This window comes from Anser anser (assembly GCF_964211835.1).
Source record: "Anser anser genome assembly, chromosome: Z".
Lineage (NCBI taxonomy): Eukaryota > Metazoa > Chordata > Aves > Anseriformes > Anatidae > Anser > Anser anser.
Genome location: NC_139723.1, coordinates 64602464 through 64626165, shown reverse-complemented (window position 1 = coordinate 64626165; position 23702 = coordinate 64602464). Strand labels below are relative to the sequence as shown.

Below are 23702 nucleotides of genomic sequence, written 5' to 3'. Positions count from 1 at the left end.
AATCAGTGGCTGTCATTTGTATGGTATCTCTTACCCAATGTAAGTCTTACTAAGTTCTTTCAGTTGCTAAATGCTATTGCAGATCCCATCATTGGAAGGACTTCAGAAAATATATAGTGTTCTTCTTAGGAAGATGCTTACTGTTAATACATGGAATCATTCTGAAACTTTCCACCTTGTTTCATAGGATTCAAGGTTTCCTAATGTTAACAGTTCATAGAAGAATACTAGGTAAAACGAAACATGTCTAACTGCTGTTAACTTAGTTCAGTCTGTTTTAAACCTTAACATTGCCATAGTATCTGGTTCATCTATAGGAAAATACATATAGATTATTTACGTTGCTTCCATATTGTACATAAAGCAATTGATTTCTTTTTATTATGTTTTATATATGTAGCCTGTTAGGCTTTCTTTTTAATCCAGTTAATTTGCGTTTAAATTAACAATGCCTAGCTTTAAGTAGGCGTCTGGGTATGCCTTTTACACCACATTTAAGTACCCATGGAGCTGATGCACAGATATGTTTCTGCTTTGAAAGAGGCAGTCAGCAGTGCCTGTAACAAAAGCACGGAAGTTAACTGAGGGAATAAAAATGAGTTGTGTAGAATGCAGAACATCGAAGTAGGCAAAATGTGGCCTTTTCTGGTTAAATCTGAGCTTAAGGGGCTTCTTAATTTTGTAGTTTATCTCCTGTTAAAGTATACAGTAGTTCTGGCTGATTTGTGACTCCAAGTTCATAATTTGCACTTTTTTTTTTTAGTGTTTGGTATGAGAGGGGAGAAAGTTAACATGCAGAACGTATAAGCTAAAAATGCACCTGAAATATTTAATAGCAGCCTTGTGTTCTTGGCCAAGAAATATTTGGTAGGTGACAAGGGAGAATTGTGAACAGTATTTCCAGAGTCGTAGCAACTGCCTTGCAGAACTTGCAAATGCAGAAGCAGCAATTTTTGTTCATGAAAATACTTGTGAAGAGATGGCTTTTGAATTAATTGCTGTGGGTACATACAAAAAAAAAAAAAAAAAAAAGACACCTGTTAAAGATTTGGCTGCATCTGGATGACTAGAAAAAATGTGAAAAACTCATCTGGCAGGCAGTTCAGTTTAAGGCAATAGTAATACCTGTATCTTTGGCAGCTAGTGCAGGAAGGGGAAATAAGTGGTAACTGAGACTTATGTTGCCAGTGAAGAAGGTATTGGTACAAATCACTTTTCATAAGAAGAGCAAATACTGAATTGCATCTTGGACATGTTAAGTCAGACTAGAACTGCAAAGAAAGAGGTGGCCCAAACATGAACTCGCTTGGTTATCTCAAAGGCAGAACAATTTTATAGTTACATCTGTTATGTAAGAAATCAGGTCTGAGTGAGGTTATCTTAATGTTCAGAGAAAGTGCAGAGAACTGGTTAGTAGTCTTGAGCTGGAAATTTAAAGTCAGAAGAAACTCTTAAAATTCAACTGTAGTGTTAATGGAAAACTTTTGGAGGCTGTTGTGGTTTAACCCGGCTGGCAGCTAAACACCACACAGCCGTTCGCTCACCCTCCCCCCTCCCTCTCTGGGATGGGGGAGAGAAACGGGAAAGTGAAGCCTGTGAGTTGAGATAAAGACAGTTTATTAAGACAGGAAAATAATAATAACAATAATAATAATAATAGTGATAATGGTAATAGTATTAACAATAACAATGTGTAAGAAAACAAGTGATGCACAATGCAATTGCTCACCACCCGCTGACCGATGCCCAGCCTATTCCCGAGCAGCCGGCCCCCCCACCCCGGCCAGCCACCCCTATATATTGTTTAGCATGACGTCAGATGGTATGGAATACCCCTTTGGCCAGTTTGGGTCAGCTGTCCTGGGTCTGTCCCCTCCCAGCTCCTGCTGCACCCCCAGCCTGCTCGCTGGCAGGGCAGAGCAAGAAGCCGAAAAGTCCTTGGCCTGGTGTAAACACTGCTCTGCAACAATTAAAACATCAGCATGTTATCAGCGCTCTTCTCATCCTAATTCAAAACATAGCACCCTACCAGCTACTATGAGCTACTTAACTCTGTCCTAACTGGAACCAGGACAGATATCCACCCCTTATTCCATACCATTTATGTCATGCTCAGGTTACACTCTGTCCAATACATTCTAATTAATCACCATTTTCATCTATGATATATAGCAATCATGGTAGTGATGACATACATTATTATATAATAATTAACATACTACAATTCAACTCATGGGCTATTCTCACCCAGTATCAAATCCCCTTGAGGTACACACCGGACCTCCCCATTCTTTTGCATTACCCACCAAGTGCATCCAGGTCCCTGAGCAAAAGCAATTCCACGAATGGGTTTGCCTTTTCCTGAGGCAGGAGTAGCCCAGACTGTTTTACCCAGCATGTTTCTTACGTGCACTACAGGAACTTTATCCCCTTCTACAGTGCGTAACAGGTTTGATTGGGCAGGTCCAGCTCGGTTGGCAGATCCCCTGGTATTGACTAACCAGGTGGCCTTTGCCAAATGTGTATCCCAATTTTTGAATGTCCCAGCACCCATTGCTTTCAGTGTAGTCTTCAACAGTCCATTGTATCGTTCAACTTTTCCAGAGGCTGGTGCATGATAGGGGATGTGATACACCCACTCAATACCATGTTCTTTGGCCCAAGTGTCTATAAGGTTGTTTCGGAAATGAGTCCCGTTGTCTGACTCAATTCTCTCTGGGGTGCCATGTCGCCATAAGACTTGCTTTTCAAGGCCCAGGATAGTGTTCCGGGCGGTGGCATGGGGCACAGGATATGTTTCCAGCCATCCGGTGGTTGCTTCCACCATTGTAAGTACGTGGCGCTTGCCGTTGCGGGTTTGAGGGAGTGTGATGTAATCAATCTGCCAGGCCTCTCCATATTTATATTTCAGCCATCGTCCTCCATACCAAAGAGGTTTTGACCGTTTGGCTTGCTTGATTGCAGCACATGTTTCACAGTCATGAATAACCTGTGCTATAGTGTCCATGGTCAGGTCCACCCCTCGATCACGAGCCCATCTGTAGGTTGCATCTCTACCTTGATGGCCTGAGGTGTCATGGGCCCATCGGGCTATAAATAATTCACCTTTATGTTGCCAGTCCAGGTCCACCTGAGCCACTTCAATCTTAGCAGCCTGATCCACCTGCTGGTTGTTTTGGTGTTCTTCAGTAGCCCGATTCTTGGGCACATGAGCATCTACATGGCGTACCTTTACAACCAGGTTCTCTACCCGGGCAGCAATATCTTGCCACAATGCCGCAGCCCAGATGGGCTTGCCCCTGCGCTGCCAGTTGTTCTGCTTCCATTGCTGTAACCACCCCCACAGGGCATTTGCTACCATCCATGAATCAGTATAGAGATAGAGAACTGGCCACTTTTCTCGTTCAGCAATATCTAAAGCCAGCTGAATGGCTTTTACTTCTGCAAACTGACTCGATTCACCTTCTCCCTCAGCAGCTTCTGCAACTCGTCGTGTAGGACTCCATACAGCAGCTTTCCATCTCCGATGCTTTCCCACAATACGACAGGACCCGTCAGTGAACAAGGCATATTTCTTCTCATTTTCCGGTAGCTTGTTGTACAGGGGGGCTTCTTCAGCACGAACCACCTCCTCCTCTGATGATATCCCAAAGTATTTGCCTTCTGGCCAGTCCATAATCACCTCCAAGATTCCTGGGCGACTGGGGTTTCCTATTCGAGCCCGCTGAGTAATCAGTGCAACCCACTTGCTCCATGTAGCATCAGTTGCATGATGCGTAGAGGGGACCCTTCCTTTGAACATCCAGCCTAGTACCGGCAGTCGGGGTGCCAGGAGGAGCTGCGCTTCAGTACCGACCACTTCCGAAGCAGATCGAACTCCTTCATATGCTGCCAATATCTCCTTTTCAGTTGGAGTATAGCGGGCTTCAGATCCTCTGTATCCCCGACTCCAAAACCCCAGGGGTCGACCTCGAGTTTCCCCAGGTTCTTTCTGCCAGAGGCTCCAGGTGGGACCATTCTCTCCGGCTGCGGTGTAGAGCACATTCTTTACATCTGGTCCTGTTCGGACTGGCCCGAGGGCTACTGCATGAACTATTTCCTGCTTAATTTGTTCAAAGGCTTGTCGTTGCTCAGGGCCCCATTCAAAAGCATTCTTCTTACGGGTTACTTGGTAGAGCGGGTTTACAATCAGACTGTAATTTGGAATATGCATTCTCCAAAACCCCATGACACCTAGGAAAGTTTGTGTTTCTTTTTTGCTAGTTGGTGGAGACATAGCTGTTATTTTGTTGATCACATCCATTGGGATTTGACGGCGTCCATCTTGCCATTTTATTCCTAAAAACTGGATCTCTCGTGCAGGTCCTTTAACTTTATTCTGTTTTATGGCAAAACCAGCCTTCAGAAGGATTTGGACTATTTTCTTCCCTTTCTCGAAAACTTCTTCTGCAGTGTCACCCCACACAATGATGTCATCGATGTACTGCAGGTGTTCAGGAGCTTCCCCCTGCTCCAGCGCAGACTGGATCAGTCCATGGCAAATGGTAGGGCTGTGTTTCCACCCCTGGGGCAGCCGATTCCAAGTATATTGGACTCCCCTCCAAGTGAAAGCAAACTGTGGCCTGCACTGTGCTGCTAGAGGGATGGAGAAAAATGCATTAGCGATATCAATTGTGGCATACCACTTGGCTGCCTTTGATTCCAGTTCATACTGGAGTTCTAGCATGTCCGGCACTGCAGCACTCAGTGGTGGCGTGACTTCGTTCAGGCCACGATAGTCCACTGTTAGTCTCCACTCACCATTAGACTTTCGCACTGGCCATATGGGACTATTAAAAGGTGAATGAGTCTTGCTGATCACTCCTTGGCTCTCCAGTTGACGAATTAGCTTATGGATGGGACTCAGGGAGTCTCGGTTGGTGCGATATTGCCGCCGGTGCACAGTTGTGGTAGCGATCGGCACTTGCTGTTCTTCAACCCTCAGCAACCCCACAACAGAAGGGTCCTCTGAGAGACCAGGCAAGGTGGACAACTGTTTAATGTCCTCTGTCTCCAAAGCAGCTATGCCAAAAGCCCAGCGGAACCCTTTTGGGTCCTTGAAATATCCTCTTCTAAGATAGTCTATGCCAAGGATGCACGGAGCATCTGGGCCAGTCACAATACGGTGCTTTTGCCACTCATTACCGGTTAGACTCACTTCAGCCTCCAATACAGTTAACTGCTGGGATCCCCCCGTCACACCATAAATACAGATGGGCTCTGGCCCTTTATAGCTTGATGGCATTAGAGTACATTGTGCACCGGTGTCTACCAAAGCCTTATACTTCTGTGCGTCTGACGTGCCAGGCCATCGAATCCACACAGTCCAATAAACTCGATTGTCCCTTTCCTCCCCCTGGCTGGAGGCAGGGCCCCTCTAGTCCTGGTCAGAATCTTCATTTCTGTGTTTAAAGGACTGCCTGCTGGAAGTTGGAGCAGCAAACCTTTCAGAGAACTCCTTTTTCCCAATTGTTTTCCTTTGCAATTCACGTACCCGTGCCTCTAGGGTCGCAGTAGATTTTCCATCCCATTTTCTCATGTCCTCTCCATGGTCACGTAGGTAAAACCACAGGGTGGCGCGGTGTGTGTGCCCACCATATTGTCTTCCTTGCATAGATGAACGTTTACCCCTAATAGCTGAGACACTGGTTTGTACAGGTGGGGAGGAAAATAAACTCTCTTTAAGTTGGTGGATCTCTTCAGAAAGTTTCTCCAAGGTATTCTCTTTTAGCTGGTGGACACTGGTTCGTTCAGGTGAAGGGGAAGATAATCTTTCTTCAAGTTGGTGGATCTTTTCAGAAAGTTTCTCCAAAGCATTCTCTTTTAGCTGGTGGACACTGGTTCGTTCAGGCGAAGGGGAAGATAATCTTTCTTCAAGTTGGTGGATCTTTTCAGAAAGTTTCTCCAAAGCATTCTCTTTTAGCTGGTGGACACTGGTTCGTTCAGGTGAAGGGGAAGATAATCTTTCTTCAAGTTGGTGGATCTTTTCAGAAAGTTTCTCCACAGCTGAGACACAGGCCTTTAGGGAAGAGGAGAGATTTCCTTCGTACTGCCGGAGTATTTTAGTCACTTCATTCACTGTGGGATTCTCCTCCGTTTTCCAGGCTAGCATTGCCAATGAGCTGGCATATGATGTTGGGGCACTCTGTACAAACTTCCGCCACATGGGTAGTGTACACCGGACTGCATCTGGATCTGCGGATGTTTGTGCGTCGTCTAGGTCCTTATAAATTACTTCCCGTACGGCCAATTCCCTCAGGTACTGAATTCCCTTCTCCATGGTGGTCCATTTGCTTGGTAAACATACAAGTTCTTCCTTGAAGAGATACCTTTCCTTCACAGCTGACAGGAGACGCCTCCAGAGGCTGCGAGATTGTGCTCCATCTCCAATTGCTTTGTCAATGCATGCGTCCCTAGCAAGGGATCCCAGCCGCCTGGCTTCCTTGCCCTCCAATTCCACATAATTGGCTCCCGTGTCCCAGCACCGGAGCAGCCAGGTGACAAGCTGCTCGCCTATACAGCGACCAAAATCTTTTCGCACATCTCGTAGCTCACGCTGGTATAGAGTCCGGGTAATTACTGTTGATTTTTCGACATCCTCATCCTCATCTTCAGTCTTCTGCACCTTTGATGGCCGGTGTAGAGTCCGGGTAGTTACTGTTGATTTTCCGACATCCTCATCCTCATCTTCAGTCTCCTGCACCTTTGATGGCTGGTATGGAGTCCGGGTAGTTACTGTTGATTTTTCGCCATCCTCATCCTCATCTTCAGTCTCCTGCACCTTTGATGGCCCAGCCTCGTCTTCACTACGCCCAGACTTAGCAGAAGACTGTCTGCGTTTTAAACGACCTGAGCCTCTATACCATTTTTTCACCTTGTCTACAGGGGCAACTTGCACTGCTACAGCTCGTTTCTCTGACCCAGCCACAGGGTCTGCCACAGGGGTTGGAATACCCTCTGCGGGGTCAACTTGCACTGCTACAGCTCGTTTCTCTGACCCAGATGCAGGGTCTGCCACAGGGGTTGGAATACCCTCTGCGGGGTCAACTTGCACTGCTACAGCTCGTTTCTCTGACCCAGCCACAGGAGTGGGAGCAGCTGCACGAGCTGGGGCAGCTGCAGGAGCTGGAGCGGCTGCAGGGGCTGGAGCTGGAGCAGCTGCAGGAGCTGGAACTGGAGCGGCTGCAGGAGCTGGAGCGGCTGCAGGAGCTGGAGCGGCTGCAGGAGCTGGAGCTGGAGCGGCTGCAGGAGCTGGAGCTGGAGCGGCTGCAGGAGCTGGAGCTAGGTTGCTAGTAGCATCAATTGCAGCTCGATAGGCACAAGCCAGACCCCAGCACGCTACAGTGATTTGTGTCACTTTGGAACTGCCAGAGTCATGACACCTTTTTTTCAAGCATTCTGCCAGCTTTTTAGGATTTTGCAGTTGTTCAGGGGTGAATGTCCAAAACACTGGAGGTGACCACTGCTCTAGGAACCTGCCCATATCCTCCCACACTCCCTGCCACTCGCAACTATCCCGCCTCAAGACAGATCTCCGGATGAGATTCCTAAGTAGTTGTTTAACCCTCCACAAAATCTGAAGCGCATTCAGGAGACATAACAACAAGAGCAGGCTGGTCTGAGTATCCCAAGGATATTCAACATCTCGGAGAACCACCGTAACTAACTCGGGGGATAAGAGGGTGGTGGTGAAGGAGAAAGGGAGAGTGAACAGGTAGGGAAACATGTCTTCCCCTGTCCCCTTCACAGATTGGCTCCCTAACGAAAACAGGCAATAGGTGTAATTGCTAATAGTTTCCGAGATATGGGTTCCAAAGTATAGAGTCGACGTCAGTGCTGAGTACAAATACCAGGTTAAAGTCATGACCAGATATTTCATCATTTCATAAGCCATTGCTACACCGCACAGTACCATAACAATCTTAAACCAGGGCCCGGAAAGGATAAACAGTGCAACAGGGAGCACATACAGAAAGTAACGCACCATAAAACTCAATTTGGAATACAGGTACAGCAGACTGGAGATTAAGGCAATCAACATCGTGACTAGCAACTATTAAGCAGGTCCAATACTTATACCAATTTTAGTTTAACACACTCTGGTCAGATTATCTCAACCCTTCGGGCCCCACGTTGGGCGCCAAAAAGACTGTTGTGGTTTAACCCGGCTGGCAGCTAAACACCACACAGCCGTTCGCTCACCCTCCCCCCTCCCTCTCTGGGATGGGGGAGAGAAACGGGAAAGTGAAGCCTGTGAGTTGAGATAAAGACAGTTTATTAAGACAGGAAAATAATAATAACAATAATAATAATAATAGTGATAATGGTAATAGTATTAACAATAACAATGTGTAAGAAAACAAGTGATGCACAATGCAATTGCTCACCACCCGCTGACCGATGCCCAGCCTATTCCCGAGCAGCCGGCCCCCCCACCCCGGCCAGCCACCCCTATATATTGTTTAGCATGACGTCAGATGGTATGGAATACCCCTTTGGCCAGTTTGGGTCAGCTGTCCTGGGTCTGTCCCCTCCCAGCTCCTGCTGCACCCCCAGCCTGCTCGCTGGCAGGGCAGAGCAAGAAGCCGAAAAGTCCTTGGCCTGGTGTAAACACTGCTCTGCAACAATTAAAACATCAGCATGTTATCAGCGCTCTTCTCATCCTAATTCAAAACATAGCACCCTACCAGCTACTATGAGCTACTTAACTCTGTCCTAACTGGAACCAGGACAGAGGCAGAGGCTTTACAGTGCTTGGAACCAGGAAACATTGTAAGTTAGCATAAGAGCAAAAGGGCACCTTTGACAGAGAAACAAAATTACAGCAGGAGAGAGGCATTTGATGTGGGACACCAACACTGGGCATTTGAGGTGATTGATCTTTTTCCACACAGTAACCCTTGGTAATGTGTTACGTGAATCTGAAGAACAGAGTGTTGGTAAAGTTGGAAGCAATCAACTAAAAAGCATAACCTCCCCTTGCCTTGCTTAGAAGATACTTAGACTGGATTAATACGATGACTTGATATATTAATCTTATAAATGAGCCAAGATGAGCGTGTAAAAGGCACAGTGCAAGCCCTTCCCCTGACAGATCAAAACAATCCTATACTTACATTTCTCGCCCTGCCTTTTTTCCCTTGTTCTCACATACCAATGAAAGATCTGGCATCTTCCAACATGTCTTCAGCAAAAAGATAATAATTGCTTACTTAAGAAAAGTCTTCATGTTCTTCCCTCACAACATCCCTCTTGTCAGTAGTTTTGATAAGAAGGTGAAATGTGTGCCATGGCTGTTTTTTATTCCCTCCTACTATTATAAATGCTGTGTTAATGTTAGTGTTAACCTGTTATTAATTCAGTGTATTAGTTGTGTATTAAATAATACACATTACCAGGAAGCCTTCAGATGCTTATGGCCAATGATGGATGAGTAGACCAACAGGGTAAAAAACCTTCTATGATTTTTTCCATATTTAAGATTTTTCCTTCTGAAGAATGCACTACTAAAATTTTTCCTGAAAAAATAAGTTTCTTTTTCAGCCTACTTCGCTGACAGCTGAAAACTCTCTTATCTAAGACTTCTGAATATTTGAGAACCTTGCAATTGTTGTTTGAAGATGAAGCAAACTGAGCTGTACCTGTATTGACAACACTAGCTACATCTTTATGAAGCAGCTTATGAATGTGTCAGCTCTTTATTGATTTTCTTAAAAATGAACCCAGCAATAAGTTTATGGCATCTTTACTTCTTCTCATATAGGGGAGGACATATTCAATATTAGAGTTTTCTCTAATTTGCTGTCAATATTTACAAGAAACTAGATGAAGTTAGGTGTTTTTTTTTTAAGACAACTCTGTCATGTAAACCTTTTTATTTAATTCTGTTATTTGAACAATTTCTCTAGTTAGTGGGCTGAAGACTTTGACCCAGAAAAAAAGTGTAATGTCCTTTATTCAGTCTATGGTCTTTTAATAAGGCTGGTTATCTGCACTCTGGTACACTGACTGAACTTGACCAGACTGAAATGTCTTAATAGATGTGTAGAACCAGAGCAAGAATCATAATTACTGAAATGATCAAAAAGCATCTGTTGCTATGAAACTATGTTATTAATGGTAAAATGCACAGAGTATGGAATTTGAACTGATAACGATAGCTGCAATTAAATTTGGTATGGGAGTCTTACTGCATCATCACAACAATTTGGCACAGACTTGCACAGATCTCTTGAACCTGAGACAAGGCTTATTATGTTTTCAGACCACGTTTTTTGACATAAAGGGCCTCAAGGACAAGAGTGTGTGGTCCATTTAGTCTCCTTTGTGTGACTGGTGTGGAATGAAACAGCCCTAAAAACAGCAAAACTGGAACTTCCTGAGGAGGATTCCATGCAGGGCAAGGGCAGAAGAGCATGGTGTCATCCTCTGGGACAGAGATGGTCCCTGAGAACCATACAGAGTGGTACTGAAGGATTTTTTATTTTATTTTTTTAATACTCCAGTGTCTTTTCTGATAAGTATGTGACCTGAAGATCTTGACACCAGTATGTTTTTCCCTATGGCAGTCCGTAGGCCTGTGTTGGATGCTGTGCAGTAGGACTACCACAACTGGTCTTCTGCTTAAGGCTTACTGAGCCCCCTCAGAAAGGAAGCAGCATAATGCTAGAGAACTTCAGGGAGCTACAGGTCATTTCTAGTGTAACTGAGATATGAGCCTTAGAGTTGCAAGGATGAAGAACTGGGTGATTTTTGGTATCATTCGGTGCTTCTTTGTTTTCAGTGGTTGTTGACTAAAGCAGCTGGGAGAAACTGAGTAAAAATTGCCTATTTAGCTTATAAAAGATACTGGTGGTTTTTATCTATCTAGTAATAAGTGGTTATTCATTATTATCTCACCCATATAATTCTGTATCTTCTATATTTGTTATTATCTTACCTATATAATTCTATATATTCTATATAATTCATCTATAATTTATAGACTGGCCCTTTTTAGAGCATGTTTAAATTTTTTCCACATGCTCTGAATAGACTCTGTTGTGGAGTTCTGCTGTACTATCAGAATGAAAGCATAATGCTGGCAAGTCTGGTTTGGATTAAGAAAGTCTGTACAAACACAGCTGATAAAGGCTTTTCCACAGCTTCAAAAGTTAAGACAGGTGAGTTTTAAATGATGCACAATCATGTGGGAGCTGAAAAAATTAAATCTGATCTGAGAAGGAAAAGCAGGCTTAAGTCTATTGTGATTTTTTTTCTTGGAGTTACTCATGGGGGGAGGAAGTGACCTGGCATTTTCACATCAGCACTGTGATGTATAGGAAAAATGAGGCTATAGATATCATCGAGGAAAGATGGTGTTGTTTTTTATATTTATTTATATACACACACACACACAGTCGGAATATTTTATATATTTTATATATATATGTATACTGTCAGGGTATTTTAAAATCCATACAAAATCTTTACAAAATCTTTATTTGCATTGTTTTGTAAATCTTCCTGCATGAATTACACACCCGAGATTTTGTTTCACTTTTTTTACTTAGTACTAAGAGATCTTGGCACTTCTTAACAGTTTTACCTAAGGGTAGTTTCAGTAAATTACTGAAGCTGTATTCAGTGATCAAGAGTAATCCTGGAGGATGGCATGCATGGGAATGGGCTGAGAGATTAATGTGACTTTAAGTGTCCACAGAAGGCATTGTCTGTCATGTGCTGTTATAATGATAAACTACAACCAAACCCCTATAATTTTTCTTAAAAAAAAAAAGCCTAAAAAAAAAGAGGAAAAAAAAAACAAAAACAAAAACAAAACAAACCATGAATCATAAGAAACAAATTTGCAACAAGTGTTGCAACTCTGTTAAATTAGCTGCAAACCCAAGTACAATTCTCGCTCATTACATTTTGGCATTTTTTCCATGGTCATTGGCCATTACTGAGTGACAAAGCCGAGAATTTACAAGTAAAGTTTTATGTTAGAAATGGAACACAATGGCATTGTAAATATTAAAGAAAAAAAACATACAAAGGGAAGTACGTGGGTTCTGAAGTGCAGTTACATTTTGTTCGTGATGAATGTGACATTTTCAATTTAGGGGAATTACACAGCTTCATAATGCAATATTGTATGCAGGTGTAACTGTTCTTTTGTATATAAGCACATGTTATGCTAAAAGATGTTGTTTTAAATTGCAAATTCTGAACAGTTGCTGGAACTTCCTAGGAAGTGCCAGAATTTGTTACCAAGGCCTTTAATTCTGCTCTCTTATGCCTGTGCGTTATGATCTCTAATTACATTGTTTCACACTATTTTTTCCTGCCTCATTCAGTTAACAGGATGGGCGGTGCTCAGGAATTGAGCGGCTACTTGATATTTTAATCCTTATCATTCAGTTAGCAGCCCCTGCCTTATTTACTGCACACCATTTAAGTCTCTAAAGAATACGTAATTATTCATTCCCTTACGGCCTTTTCTAAGGTGCCTGACTGAACTATTTTTATCCCTTCAATTGTATTTCATGTACATTTTCTGGTCAATGCCTATAACTTCATTTTATATACTAAGTGAAATGAGTATATGTGTGTATGCATATACAGCATGCACATGCATACATATATACACACACTTTTTAAAGATAATTTTGAGATCATTTCCTTTAATAACTTTTAGAATAGAAATGGAGTATCTGTTATGTGCTTTAAAACAGTCTTTTGTTAGGATATTAAAAATAAACATAAAATAATGGAAATGAGTGACTGAAGACATCCATTCACATAACTCGAATTATCTTCGTATGTTACCTTGTCCTTTGAGATGGTTTCCAGCTTTAAATGTATGTGCACATCCTGTAGGTCAGACAAGTTCTACCTTTGTTTAAAGGCAGGCTGCACTCCTTGCTGAACAGGATTGTAAAGATGGCTTCACTCATGTAGCATTTAGAATATAAGTTCAGGTGAGGAATGGGAGAAAAAGTGAGGGTGGCTAGACACTATAACAGATTGCCCAGATTGGTTTGGAGACTCTGTCTTTGTAGACGTTCAAAACACAACAGGACACAGTCCTGAGCAACCAGGTGTCTACTTGGTCCTTCTTGGAGCAGGGTTTTGGACTGAAGGATCTCTAGATGTCCCTTCTAGACTCAACTATTCTGTTATTTATTTGTACTTATACAATATGAGACGATCTACCTGTGGTAAACTCATATCATGCTTATTTCTGGTAGGCAAAACTTCATAGATCTTGTGATGTTTTTTTTGTTTTTTTTTTCCACAAAAAATGCTAGTAAGATGTTTATCTGGAGTTCTGATTTAGTTAGCAGACTCTCCCATCAGTCCCATAAATAGTAGTTTAACTGTTCTCAGCAAAAGTTTTAGAAACATCTGTCTAACAGTGGTTCTGTTGTTATGCTAGTACTTTGTAGAAGATCGCAGTGAATTTTAACGATTAATAATTGATCAAACTGTTGCGGATTTAATCCTTTTTTAGTAAAAAAATAAAATAACACCTAAAACCACACAGTGGAGAATCGTTGGTGTTAGTGGTCACTTATTTAGGTCTTGATCCTGTTGCTAACATCTTTTGCAAACAATGGATGCTGGAAAGAGTTTAGCATTTCTTTGTCACTGATTCTTGGGAGTTTTAATACTGTCACCAATGTATCATGCTCTGAATAAAGCACTGTTACAGAAAAATCTTACCGTTCAAAATAGGCTAACTGTTGCTATAAAAAGACCTGGACTTTTCCTGTTGCTAATGTTAATACTTCGAATAAGAATAGAAGGCTACAAGTGAAAGACACATGTAAAATCTGTATTTTTTTTATTACATTCAAAATATACATCTGTTTATCTACTGCTGGTAGGATGGGAGGAATAGAGTACTTGTCTAAAAAGAGGTCACATCCAATTAAAGGAGATTTTATTCTTAATGTAAATTCTTTTCTTTTGCAGAAGGAGTTGAGCCTTCCAAGAAGAGGAAGTTTGTAAGTACTTGAAGTTTCTTCTGTTGTGCTCACAGTACAGTATGTAGTTTTGACAGGTCTCGAGTAGGCTATTCTTCTTTTCAGGGGAGCAAAAGCAAAGGTTAAATATGGCAGTTGATTTGCCTTAAGATGTGTACAGAGAAATTTAGATGGTGAATGAAGACCTATGCTTGTGCAGTAACCTTTTTTATGCAGATCTGCCTTTCCTAGAGGAGCTATTGTGAGATATTTCTAAATTGCCTATAAGTTCTTATGCTGAAGCTTTCCTTTTGTATTGAAGATTTCTCTACTTAAAATCAAGGAAGAAATCTGTTTTCTTTGTGAATGATGTAAATGAAACTTGACATGCAAGTATAACTATTTCTGTATGAAATTCTGTCATCAGACTTGCGGATAAAGTGGTAGGAACAAAAGAATAGATGAGTGCTATTAAATGTATAGGGTTGTTGAGCTAGCATTTTGATTAGTGGAGGTGAAAAATGTTTATTCTTGTATGTGTTGCTACTGAATTAGAGTAATATGAAACATGATACCATGGTTTAGTCATTCTTTGTATGGGCTCTTGTACCTTGGCTTCTTTCCCTGGTGTTTTTGAGCTGTTTATATATATATATATATTTATTGTGTATTTATTCATTTTTGTTTATTCCTTGTGTAGTAGTAATTCATTAAGAAAACATTGAGATAAGTATCTACAAAAATATCTTATGAAACAATCTGTTTGGTTACTACGTTCTTTTCAAAAAATAATTTAGGAATATAGGATTACCACTGTACTCAAGTAAGGTTGTATTAATGTGACAACATGTTACAAATAAAACCCAGAGCCCTTGTACAAAGGCTGGCTATGCTTTTATTTTTATATATTTGTTTTCAACTTGATAGTGCTATGTAGGTTTTGTTGCTGGTTTAGTTACATATGTGAATAACTGAAACTGTTATTGCTGGGAAGGTACAGGTTGTAAGACATCTGCTGACTTGCACAAGACTTCCTTGGTTTGGGTTCTGACAGAAGTAAAGTCTTACACCAAATAGTAAGCAAACCCATTATTTAAAAAATGCCGCTAAATTATGAAAATTAATTCTATGTCAAGTATTTGATATTGCAGTGGCACAGATAAAAAAACGTTTAAGAAAACAATCTCTGGTGCCTTTTGGAAGCTTCATAATTAACCCAAAACTGTTGTGTGAGCAAAAGACTGCCCATATAGAAGTTAATGGGTAAACTCGTGTTGATATCAGCCAGAGCAGAAAGTGGCTTTACAGGCTCTTTTTTTTTTTAAAACTATAGCCCTGATCTTGCTTACTCTTGCTATGTTCGACGTTGAATATTGTTAAATGCTTTTCTTCAGGTTTGAAAAATGTCTGCAAAGCAATCACCTCAATTGCGTTCTTGTACATATTTTTTATAGCAGATCATTGAGATGTAGGTGCAGATTCTGTAATGTTGCTGAGATCTTAATAAAGTGTCATAAAGGAATAGCTGCTTATCAGCATAATCATATCTGGCTATTAAGGTGGTTAGGATTCTGCAGATGGTATTTTAAAATACCTTTATTACTGCTTTCGTCGTTAACAGGGCTCACAGTACTTAAATTAGCAAGGGCTATAGTACCAGTAGTTGTGTTTGGGGGTCATGTTGTTTGCTCTGTTTGCATATTATGTGCATATTGATGTGAAGACTGAATTTCACAGTATGAGAGGTCCTATGTTTTTATTGCCATAAACATCCAGAGGTCCTGAATGGCTCTGTTTAGATGTCGTTTTGTCTGCTGGATCTTTGGAGCCAATGGAGCCAATTTTTTGGAGCCAATGTCCTTGACAAAAATGTTTTTTTCTATGGCAAATATAAAGGGGACTGCTGTTCCCAGGTCTAGGGAGCAAGTGTGGTATAATGTGTCAATATGGAAGGGCAGGTATTTGTGAGGAAGCATAGGCTGTAAATATATGACTGATACAGAGCACCAGCCTTTCCCTACATATTCTGCTGAACCAACCAGAGCTCTTTGGCGTCTTTAGCTATGACGCAACTTGATGCCAGAAGTGGTGCTCATGTTTCCTTTATTAAGGTGATCAGATATGCAGTGAAAAAGGGCAATGCTAACACCCTGCCAGCAAAACAGTAAGCAGAGGGGACTATTTGTGCAGTAGCAATTAGCTCCGGGTTGGTTAGCTGTGGCGTTCATGCCAACAGGATGTGTTTGCTACCTGCTGCCAGTTGGCAGTGCTTTTCCACGTATTGAACCTCACCTGCTGTTCATCTGCTAGGGTATCCTGGTTGTGCTTCTGGGCACATATGTTCTTGCCATGTGTGGAGCTACTCCACCTTGCAGCTGACCCGTTGAGCTAACTCTGTGGTTGTTGATCTACAAACCCAACTGGCTTCGCTTACAAATACAAACGAAAAAAACCCATTCCCTCTGTTTTCACCGACCTGTTTATCTATGTAACCATCGTGCAGCCCAATATAGACTTCTCTGGGAACCCTGTTACTTGATACACAAGATTTAGCTGATATAAGGGCAGAGTAGTATGAAACTCTATTGTCTGATTTTGAAATGGAAGACTACAGTCTAAGGGCATGGTGGTGCCAGAAGTCAGGGAAGAATCTAGAGAGGCTGGAGGAGGAGGAGAGATGGAATGCAATGTGTCTTAGGTGAACTCTTGGAGAGGATTGAGGACAGAAAGTGCAGAAAGCTTGTGGAGGAAGAGAGGGCTTAACATCTCTGCTTTTCCCTCACGTTGTCACTATTTCAATTATCTTGCTGTGGGGTAATTCAATTATAGACTGCAGCTGTGTGGCCTCATTTTGGAGGTCATGAAATAAGTTGAAATTCGTTGGACTTGTACAACTAAACCCAATCCTGATTTTAAATATACAGCAGCTCCCAAAGAAAGACTTGGAGACAAAAGATCTTGAAAAGGTTGAAGTTCACTTTGTCTCAGTTTATGCCAATTATGCTAATTGTTGCTGATTCAGAAAGAAGCGATATTCTGTCAGATCACGCCCTGGCTGTGCTGGTACAAGTGCTTGTGTTTACACAAGCAGAACTGATCCAGGTTGCAGTTAGCTTCATGGAAGTCCGTTGGAGTGTTTGTGCAGCTGCACAAATGCCTTTCTGACAGCAGGGTATGGTGGCATGGAGGTACAGTGAGTGTCAGGGAGCTTTCTCTAAGGCTGTCTCTATCAGTAAACCTGTGTGGTTGTTACTATCTCACTTATCAGAAAATTATGTAAAATGTATTTCTGCGCACTGCCGCTGCAGGGATGGATTGTTTATATGGTGCTATGATATTTTTTATTAATTTGTTTTCACCACACATTTCTGAATATCAAGGAAAATATTTGTGCTTAATGTTAAGCCAGACCCAGAAATATAAGTTTTAGTGTTGCTAACATCAGTGTATGAAGCATGCAGGTCCTCTGATGAACCACAGAATTTTTGCATCTATAAATCACTATTGCTTATACATTCAAAGAGCAGATAGCAAGAGTATAGAGCCAGAGAAGATTTCTAGTGTTTAACCTCTGTTAAACAGGTGAGCTCAATCACTGAAATTAAGATGTCAGCATGCCCTTAACCTCTTTTGTTTCTTTTCCTGAGTCAAAGTGAACAGCAAAATGAGAGCTGCAGAGGGACAGGGCAGGAACTCAAAGGTTGTGGCACAATAGTTACCCTTCTTTTTAAGTAGGTGTGTTCTGGTTTAAAATGTCCTTTTCCTAAAAATGAATTAACAACAAGCTTCAAAAAAAGTCATATTTAAATAGAACTAAGTGGGTAGGTAGAGGAGGTTCATTGTTTCTTTTGAGCTTCAGTGGTTCACTTGCCATAGCAGTAAAATACATGGCTTTTCCAGACTAAACTGGTTCTTGTTTCTTTTTCTTTTGTTTAATCTGTCAGAGATATTTCAGTTTAATTCAAAGCTAGGTAATTTTAATGTATTTTTTGGCTGCATATGTCCTTCTCTTGAAACTTCTGAAAATAAATTCAGTAATTATAAAATGTGGAGTCTCATTCAGTTGCAGCAATTATATAATCTACTTGCACCTGTGAAAATGTCAAAGTTGGTCACAGAATGTTCATGAAACTCATTTATGCATTACAGTGAAGCAGCTGATATCCTTGGATAACAGCAAAAAAAAAAAGTGTGACTAGCCAAGAATTCAAGAAAAACAGTAGTTAAAACCACTGCTAGCTAAAGGGCTTAATCAAACAAGTTTCAGGAAGGTTAATAACTTAAGACAGTTTTCATTAATGACAAATATGGACTGTCAGTTAACCTCAGGGAAAAAGGGGGAATCAGTGATTGAGTGGAATAATAAAGATAATGCTAACCTCACTTAAAAATAAAAAATAAAATAATAAAATCTGTAAGTATATACATGACCTGAGATAATGAAAAATGTTTGAACTGAATGCCAAAGCACCCAAAGGAAAGCTCAGAAGTTAAATACATTGATTGTACAATCCTAACTCTCTACCAACAGCTGTCTTGGAGTTTTTATCTCCCTAATTGCATAGGCTTCTTTGTGGCTTGAAGGGCACAACTGTCAAAAAACTGTCAAGCAAACAAAAGACCCAAGCACTCCAGAACATGTAAGAGAGATTGCCTCTTCCTTTGTGTTGTGTGTGTATGTCTCAGGACATGTGCATTTGTTTATGGTTGCAGTTTTTCATTTTTTTTCATCAGATGTGTTTTTGCAGAAGGGAACTGTTGTGCTGAAAGTGCTCATGTCAAGGTACCTCATTTACAAAGTGCAGAAATTCAGGTATGATTCATTGTAGCTGAGGATCAAAACTTCACTAAAGGATTTGTAAATCTTGGATGATTAGTCTTGGATATTGTTATCTAGACAATTTTAGGCAGATCGTTAAAGAATAATAATAAATTTTGAAGAAATGAAATATTTTCCATGTTAATTATAAAAACTAGTCCAAATGCAGTCCTGAGATGTAAAAGATGCTAACATTTTGTATTTTAATTAAAATAAAAGCTCTGTTTCTCTGTTTATGAATATTCTGGGACTTGTTTCTTGTTTGTTTGTTTTCTCTGAAAGTGCATAGCCTCTGCAATCTGGTGCTCATTGGGAGAAACTGAGTGTCTTAAATTAAAACAGTTTGCAATATCCCATGAATGCTATTACAGGAGAAAAACACAGTTGTGCCTAAATCTGAGTAATGAGTTCTTTGTGCTGCAAAATGGTGTAGAACCAGAAATCTGCATTGCAGCTCTCTTCTGTAGATAGTTTGCTGGCGCAGTTTATATTTATATTGAGATGAAGTAAACAAGTTGGCCAGAGGTGAGTGCTTTGGTAATCAGTGTTGTTACACTGGTGGTACAGAGATTTAGGTCCATTTGTTCTCTAGAGTGCCTGCCTCAGTAGCTGTGACTTACGTATCTTCCGTAAGCAGGAGTTTCTACTGCAAAGTACTGTATGCTGATAGAAGACTCCATCTGATGGCCACTTAAGGAAACGTGTCTGAACAACGCAGTGTGTTGTCCCCAGGGAAGTCCTAGCTGCTTGTCTCAGTGGTTTATTGACCTTTGGCAGGAAGTGGAAGGGACAAATAGAGTAAGCAAGAGGGCTTGTGAGATAGGACTGACAGGAGCTAGCCCTTTTGTCTCCGGATAGCTTCGATGGCACTGTTTATACAAGTGTTGCAGCTTATGCTTAGTCACGAATCCATGTATTCATAGAGTCCTACTGCAAATGCATCCAGTGGTTTTATCACTCTTTGACTCTGTGTTAGTTGTAGAGTTTAGATCTGTTGATCTAAATTATATCCAAAAAAGTCATTTTCTGGCATTCCTTTGGTTACATCCATGTTTGGACTTTTGCAAGCATAGTAGCAAAGAAAATTGATTTTGTTTTTTTGATATCACAGTCAATAATAATTGTTTGATATCAGCAAATAACAATGATATTAAGCTGAATGTCAAAAGCAGAGGGCTTTTTTTTGGAGGGATTTTAAGCTGTGGAGTAGACTTGAGAAGATGTTGTTATACTTTGGAAGTCCTGAAATTAGAACCTTCCCACCCCCACCCATTTCATCTTCACTTCCATTTTATCTACTCATTTTCTTCAGCATCATCTGCATTTAAAGTGAACTGAAATGCTGCTTTGGACTTTCAAATGATTATGTTGCTATTACTCATCTTGTACCTTTGTAATAAACATCGGTGTTAATCATAAAAAGAGAACTTGTTACTTTTCCTCTTAAAGTAGTTTGGTGATTACTATTACCTTAAATTTGGAAATCAGAGCACATTATTTATTGTTGCCAGGTAATGGATCTCTCAATTCTAATATGTATATCTTTTGCAGAAGTTGATACTCTCAGTATTCCATGTTGGATTCTTAAAGGTAATGTGGTAGTGTTAACTGCTGTTAGTACTCTTTCTACATGTTCGTGCTCAGTTAACTTGTATACTGCCACCAGGTAGAAAACTATACACAGTATACTGGGCGGTGCTCAGTAAAGACACCTTAATCTTTCTGACAAACTCAGTAGTCATTCAAGAGATCTTTTTTCAGCAAGCCTAATATGTTTTGCTCACATGTGACCAAAACAGTAAAGAATTTTATCTCCCTCTCATAGATCCGTGTTGCTGTTTCTATTAGCACATTTTGTCATCGCAACACACTGGGAAAATACTGTCTTATAAATGCCTCTAAGTTGCTTTTCATGATGGTGGCTTCCTAAGTGCTGTGTACACTCTTAACTTTCTAGATTCTTCATATTTCATAGATATTCATATTCATTTAACAATTAAAATGCATTTTTTAAAAGAGCACAGATTACCAAGAGATCCAGATCACTTTGTATGTGATGTTTTCATCCTCAGTATTTACCATTTCTTCAATGTTTAACCTTTGAAACTTTTAGCAGTGACTTTTTAAATGTCATTTCCAAGTCACTGATGAAAACGTCGAATAGCAACAAGCAAACTAAAGTTCTATAAACTCGCAAAAGAATCTCATTTGTACAAAGGAAATTCCCCCACTTGCATATATATATTTTTTTTGAGGTCTATTAATGAACTCTAAATCCACTTAATGTATTAATTAATAATGTATTGATAATTATCCACTTATTGCTAACATGCTGAGTTTTCAATTAAAATTTTGAACAATGAATTCACACACTTCACAAAATCTTGCATCAGGCCAGGATCACTTGGGTATGACATGGAGAACAAGGATGACCAGCTGAGTCCTCCACCACATCTCTTCAGTTTCTTGTGATTGAGGATGAAAAACTGGTTTTTGGACATGTTTTTTGTATGCTTTGAGCCAACAGTTATTGTAGTATGATCCTTTTCCATCACGATCTTGCTTGCTTCAGCCCCCATAAATTTTATGCAAGTCTGCTGCCCATTGTTTGCATTTCCTCATTTTGTAATTGTGTTGGGCTCACGGGAAGAGTAATGGCATGTGCAACGTGCTGTAGCCTTGTTGCCATTTTCCTGTTGTCAGTGCAGGGTCTTCTGCAGACGAGTCCTTTGTGCTATGGAGAGCACAGGCATGGTTTTTATGTAAACAAAACAGCCCTTGGCATTTTATTGCTATTAGTTTTGTCCTTGGTTATCAGCAGAGGCCATTCTGTTTGATCTTGTTCAACTATTTCTTTTGGCTTTTTCATGCACACATTTGCATTCCTAGTTCATTTATAGCAATATTGCTATGAATCTTTGCATGTTGTCTCTTGACTCATATTTTATGATGTATGGGATTGTGTCTCTTTCCAATGCAAGGTTTGTATGCTGTTCGAGAACATTCTGAAGTTTTGTGAAACCTTGTTACTGGTAAACACGTGCTCATGTGTCTGTGTGCATGCACACAACCTTTGTGAATAGATTAAAAAACAAGTGATGATATTTTAAAAGTGTGTTTTAAGGGTATTTTTTAAGTTATTCTTTGTTGCGTTAGTAGGCCATATGTTCATACAGCATTGTCCACTATATTTTTATCCACATAGATAATGTTTGCAAGGCTTGGAGCTTCATAAAATGTGTTGAAATTGTAGCTACCTGAGGGACTGACGTCCAGAAAATGAGGCGTTCAGATTTTAAACCTTAATTGTGTAACATAATATTTATCCACCCGTTCTCTAAGTGTTGTGTTTGAATCATGTAAATTACCACCTGACCCATTCTTCACCATGTACCATGGTTCTTCACAGAGCTCTGCATACGCTGTGCCTTGTTGGAATTGTGTTTCAGACACTTAGGCAAGGACAGGACAGTGTCAAGAATGAAAAATAAGCTTAAGTATTTCTTCATCAAATTTGTGATTGGGCTAAGCCATGGAGAAAAAGGGGGTTGGGGAAGGGGAGATCAGCCTCCAGGGTAAAAAACAATGTTACAGAATTTCAGGATGTGAATATTGCACGGAATCTTGGAGGGACCAAAGGTCAAATACCTGGTTGCATCTATGCTTTACCTAACTCCAAGAATGCTTTTGCACTAGAATAGTTTATTTGAAATTTTAAAGAAATGCTGTGCACACAAATAGGTATAGTGCATGGTGTTCAGCCCAGATGTTTGGGGGACAGATCTCATGGCTAGTGGATTGCTGGTGATGTGAAGATAGGTACTGAGGTTCTAAAAGAAGTGAATTTTCTACAAAGAAATAGCAGTAGGAAAGAACTCACAGAACCACAGAATGGTTTGGGTTGAAAGGGCCTTAAAGACCACCCAGTCCCAGCCCCCTGCCATGGGCAGGGACACCTCCCACCAGACCAGGTCACCCAAAGCCCCATCCAGCCTGGCCTTGAACACCTCCAGGGATGGGGCATCCACAGCTTCTCTGGGCAACCTGTGCCAGTGCCTCACCTCCCTCCGAGTGAAGAATTTCCTCCTTATATGTAACTAAATATGTCCTCTTTTAGTTTAAAGGCATTACTCCTTGTCCCACTGCACTCCCTGACCAAGAGTCCCTCACTAGCTTTCCTGCAGGCCCCCTTTAGGCACAGGAGGGCCGCTGTAAGGTCTCCCCAGAGCCTTTGCTTCTCCAGGCTGAACAACCCCAGCTCTCTCAGCCTGTCCTCACAGGAGAGCTGTTCCACCACTCTGATCATCTTTGTGGCCCTCTTCTTGGCTTGCTTCAACAGTTCCATGTCCTTCTTGTGCTGGAGACCCCAGAGCTGAATGCAGGGCTCCAGGTGGGGTCTCCCAAGAGCAGAGCCGAGGTGGAGAATCACCTCCCTCGCCCTGCTGGTCATGCTGCTTTTGGTGCAGCCCAGGATATGGCTGGCTTTCTGGGCTGCAAGTGCACACTTAGTTCATTACTGAAATCTGAATACTGAATCTGAGAAAATGAAGCAAAAAAGAGCAACGGGATGGAGGTCTGACAAAATAGACTAGCTAACCTATTCTTTTTCTTCCCACATGACAGTCTTCTCCCCTGAGCAGCTTTTTCAGTTTACTGATTTGTTCGCTGAACTGCTCTGCTTCTGCTGGTTCTGCTCTTGTACCCTGCGTTATCTGTTGAACCAGCAGTTTGTGACGCTCACGGTGTTTCTGTGTACAAAGAAGCAGCAAGGCATGTAGCAAGTGCAGAAAGAAAATGCTAGGGAAGTTAGAAATTTTATAGTAGAAATATGAGCTGCTGAGGCAAGGAAGTAATAACCTATGAGGGCAGGTTGGGTTTCAGGGGTCGCTTAGTTT

The 23702-nt window shown here is 41.1% G+C and overlaps 1 protein-coding gene across 8 annotated transcripts in view; it reads left to right on the top strand.

Moving 5' to 3' along the window:
* MAST4 (microtubule associated serine/threonine kinase family member 4) overlaps positions 1 to 23702 on the top strand; it is a 303813-nt gene that overhangs the window by 131695 nt on the left and 148416 nt on the right. For 7 of the 8 annotated variants that reach the window (XM_083816619.1, XM_083816622.1, XM_083816623.1 and 4 more), the window contains one exon: positions 13999 to 14030. The exons of the other annotated variant lie outside the window; for it this stretch is intronic. In XM_083816619.1, coding sequence (XP_083672745.1) covers positions 13999 to 14030 — 32 coding nt within the window. The remainder of the gene's footprint in view (positions 1 to 13998; positions 14031 to 23702) is intronic. 8 annotated transcript variants of the gene reach the window in all.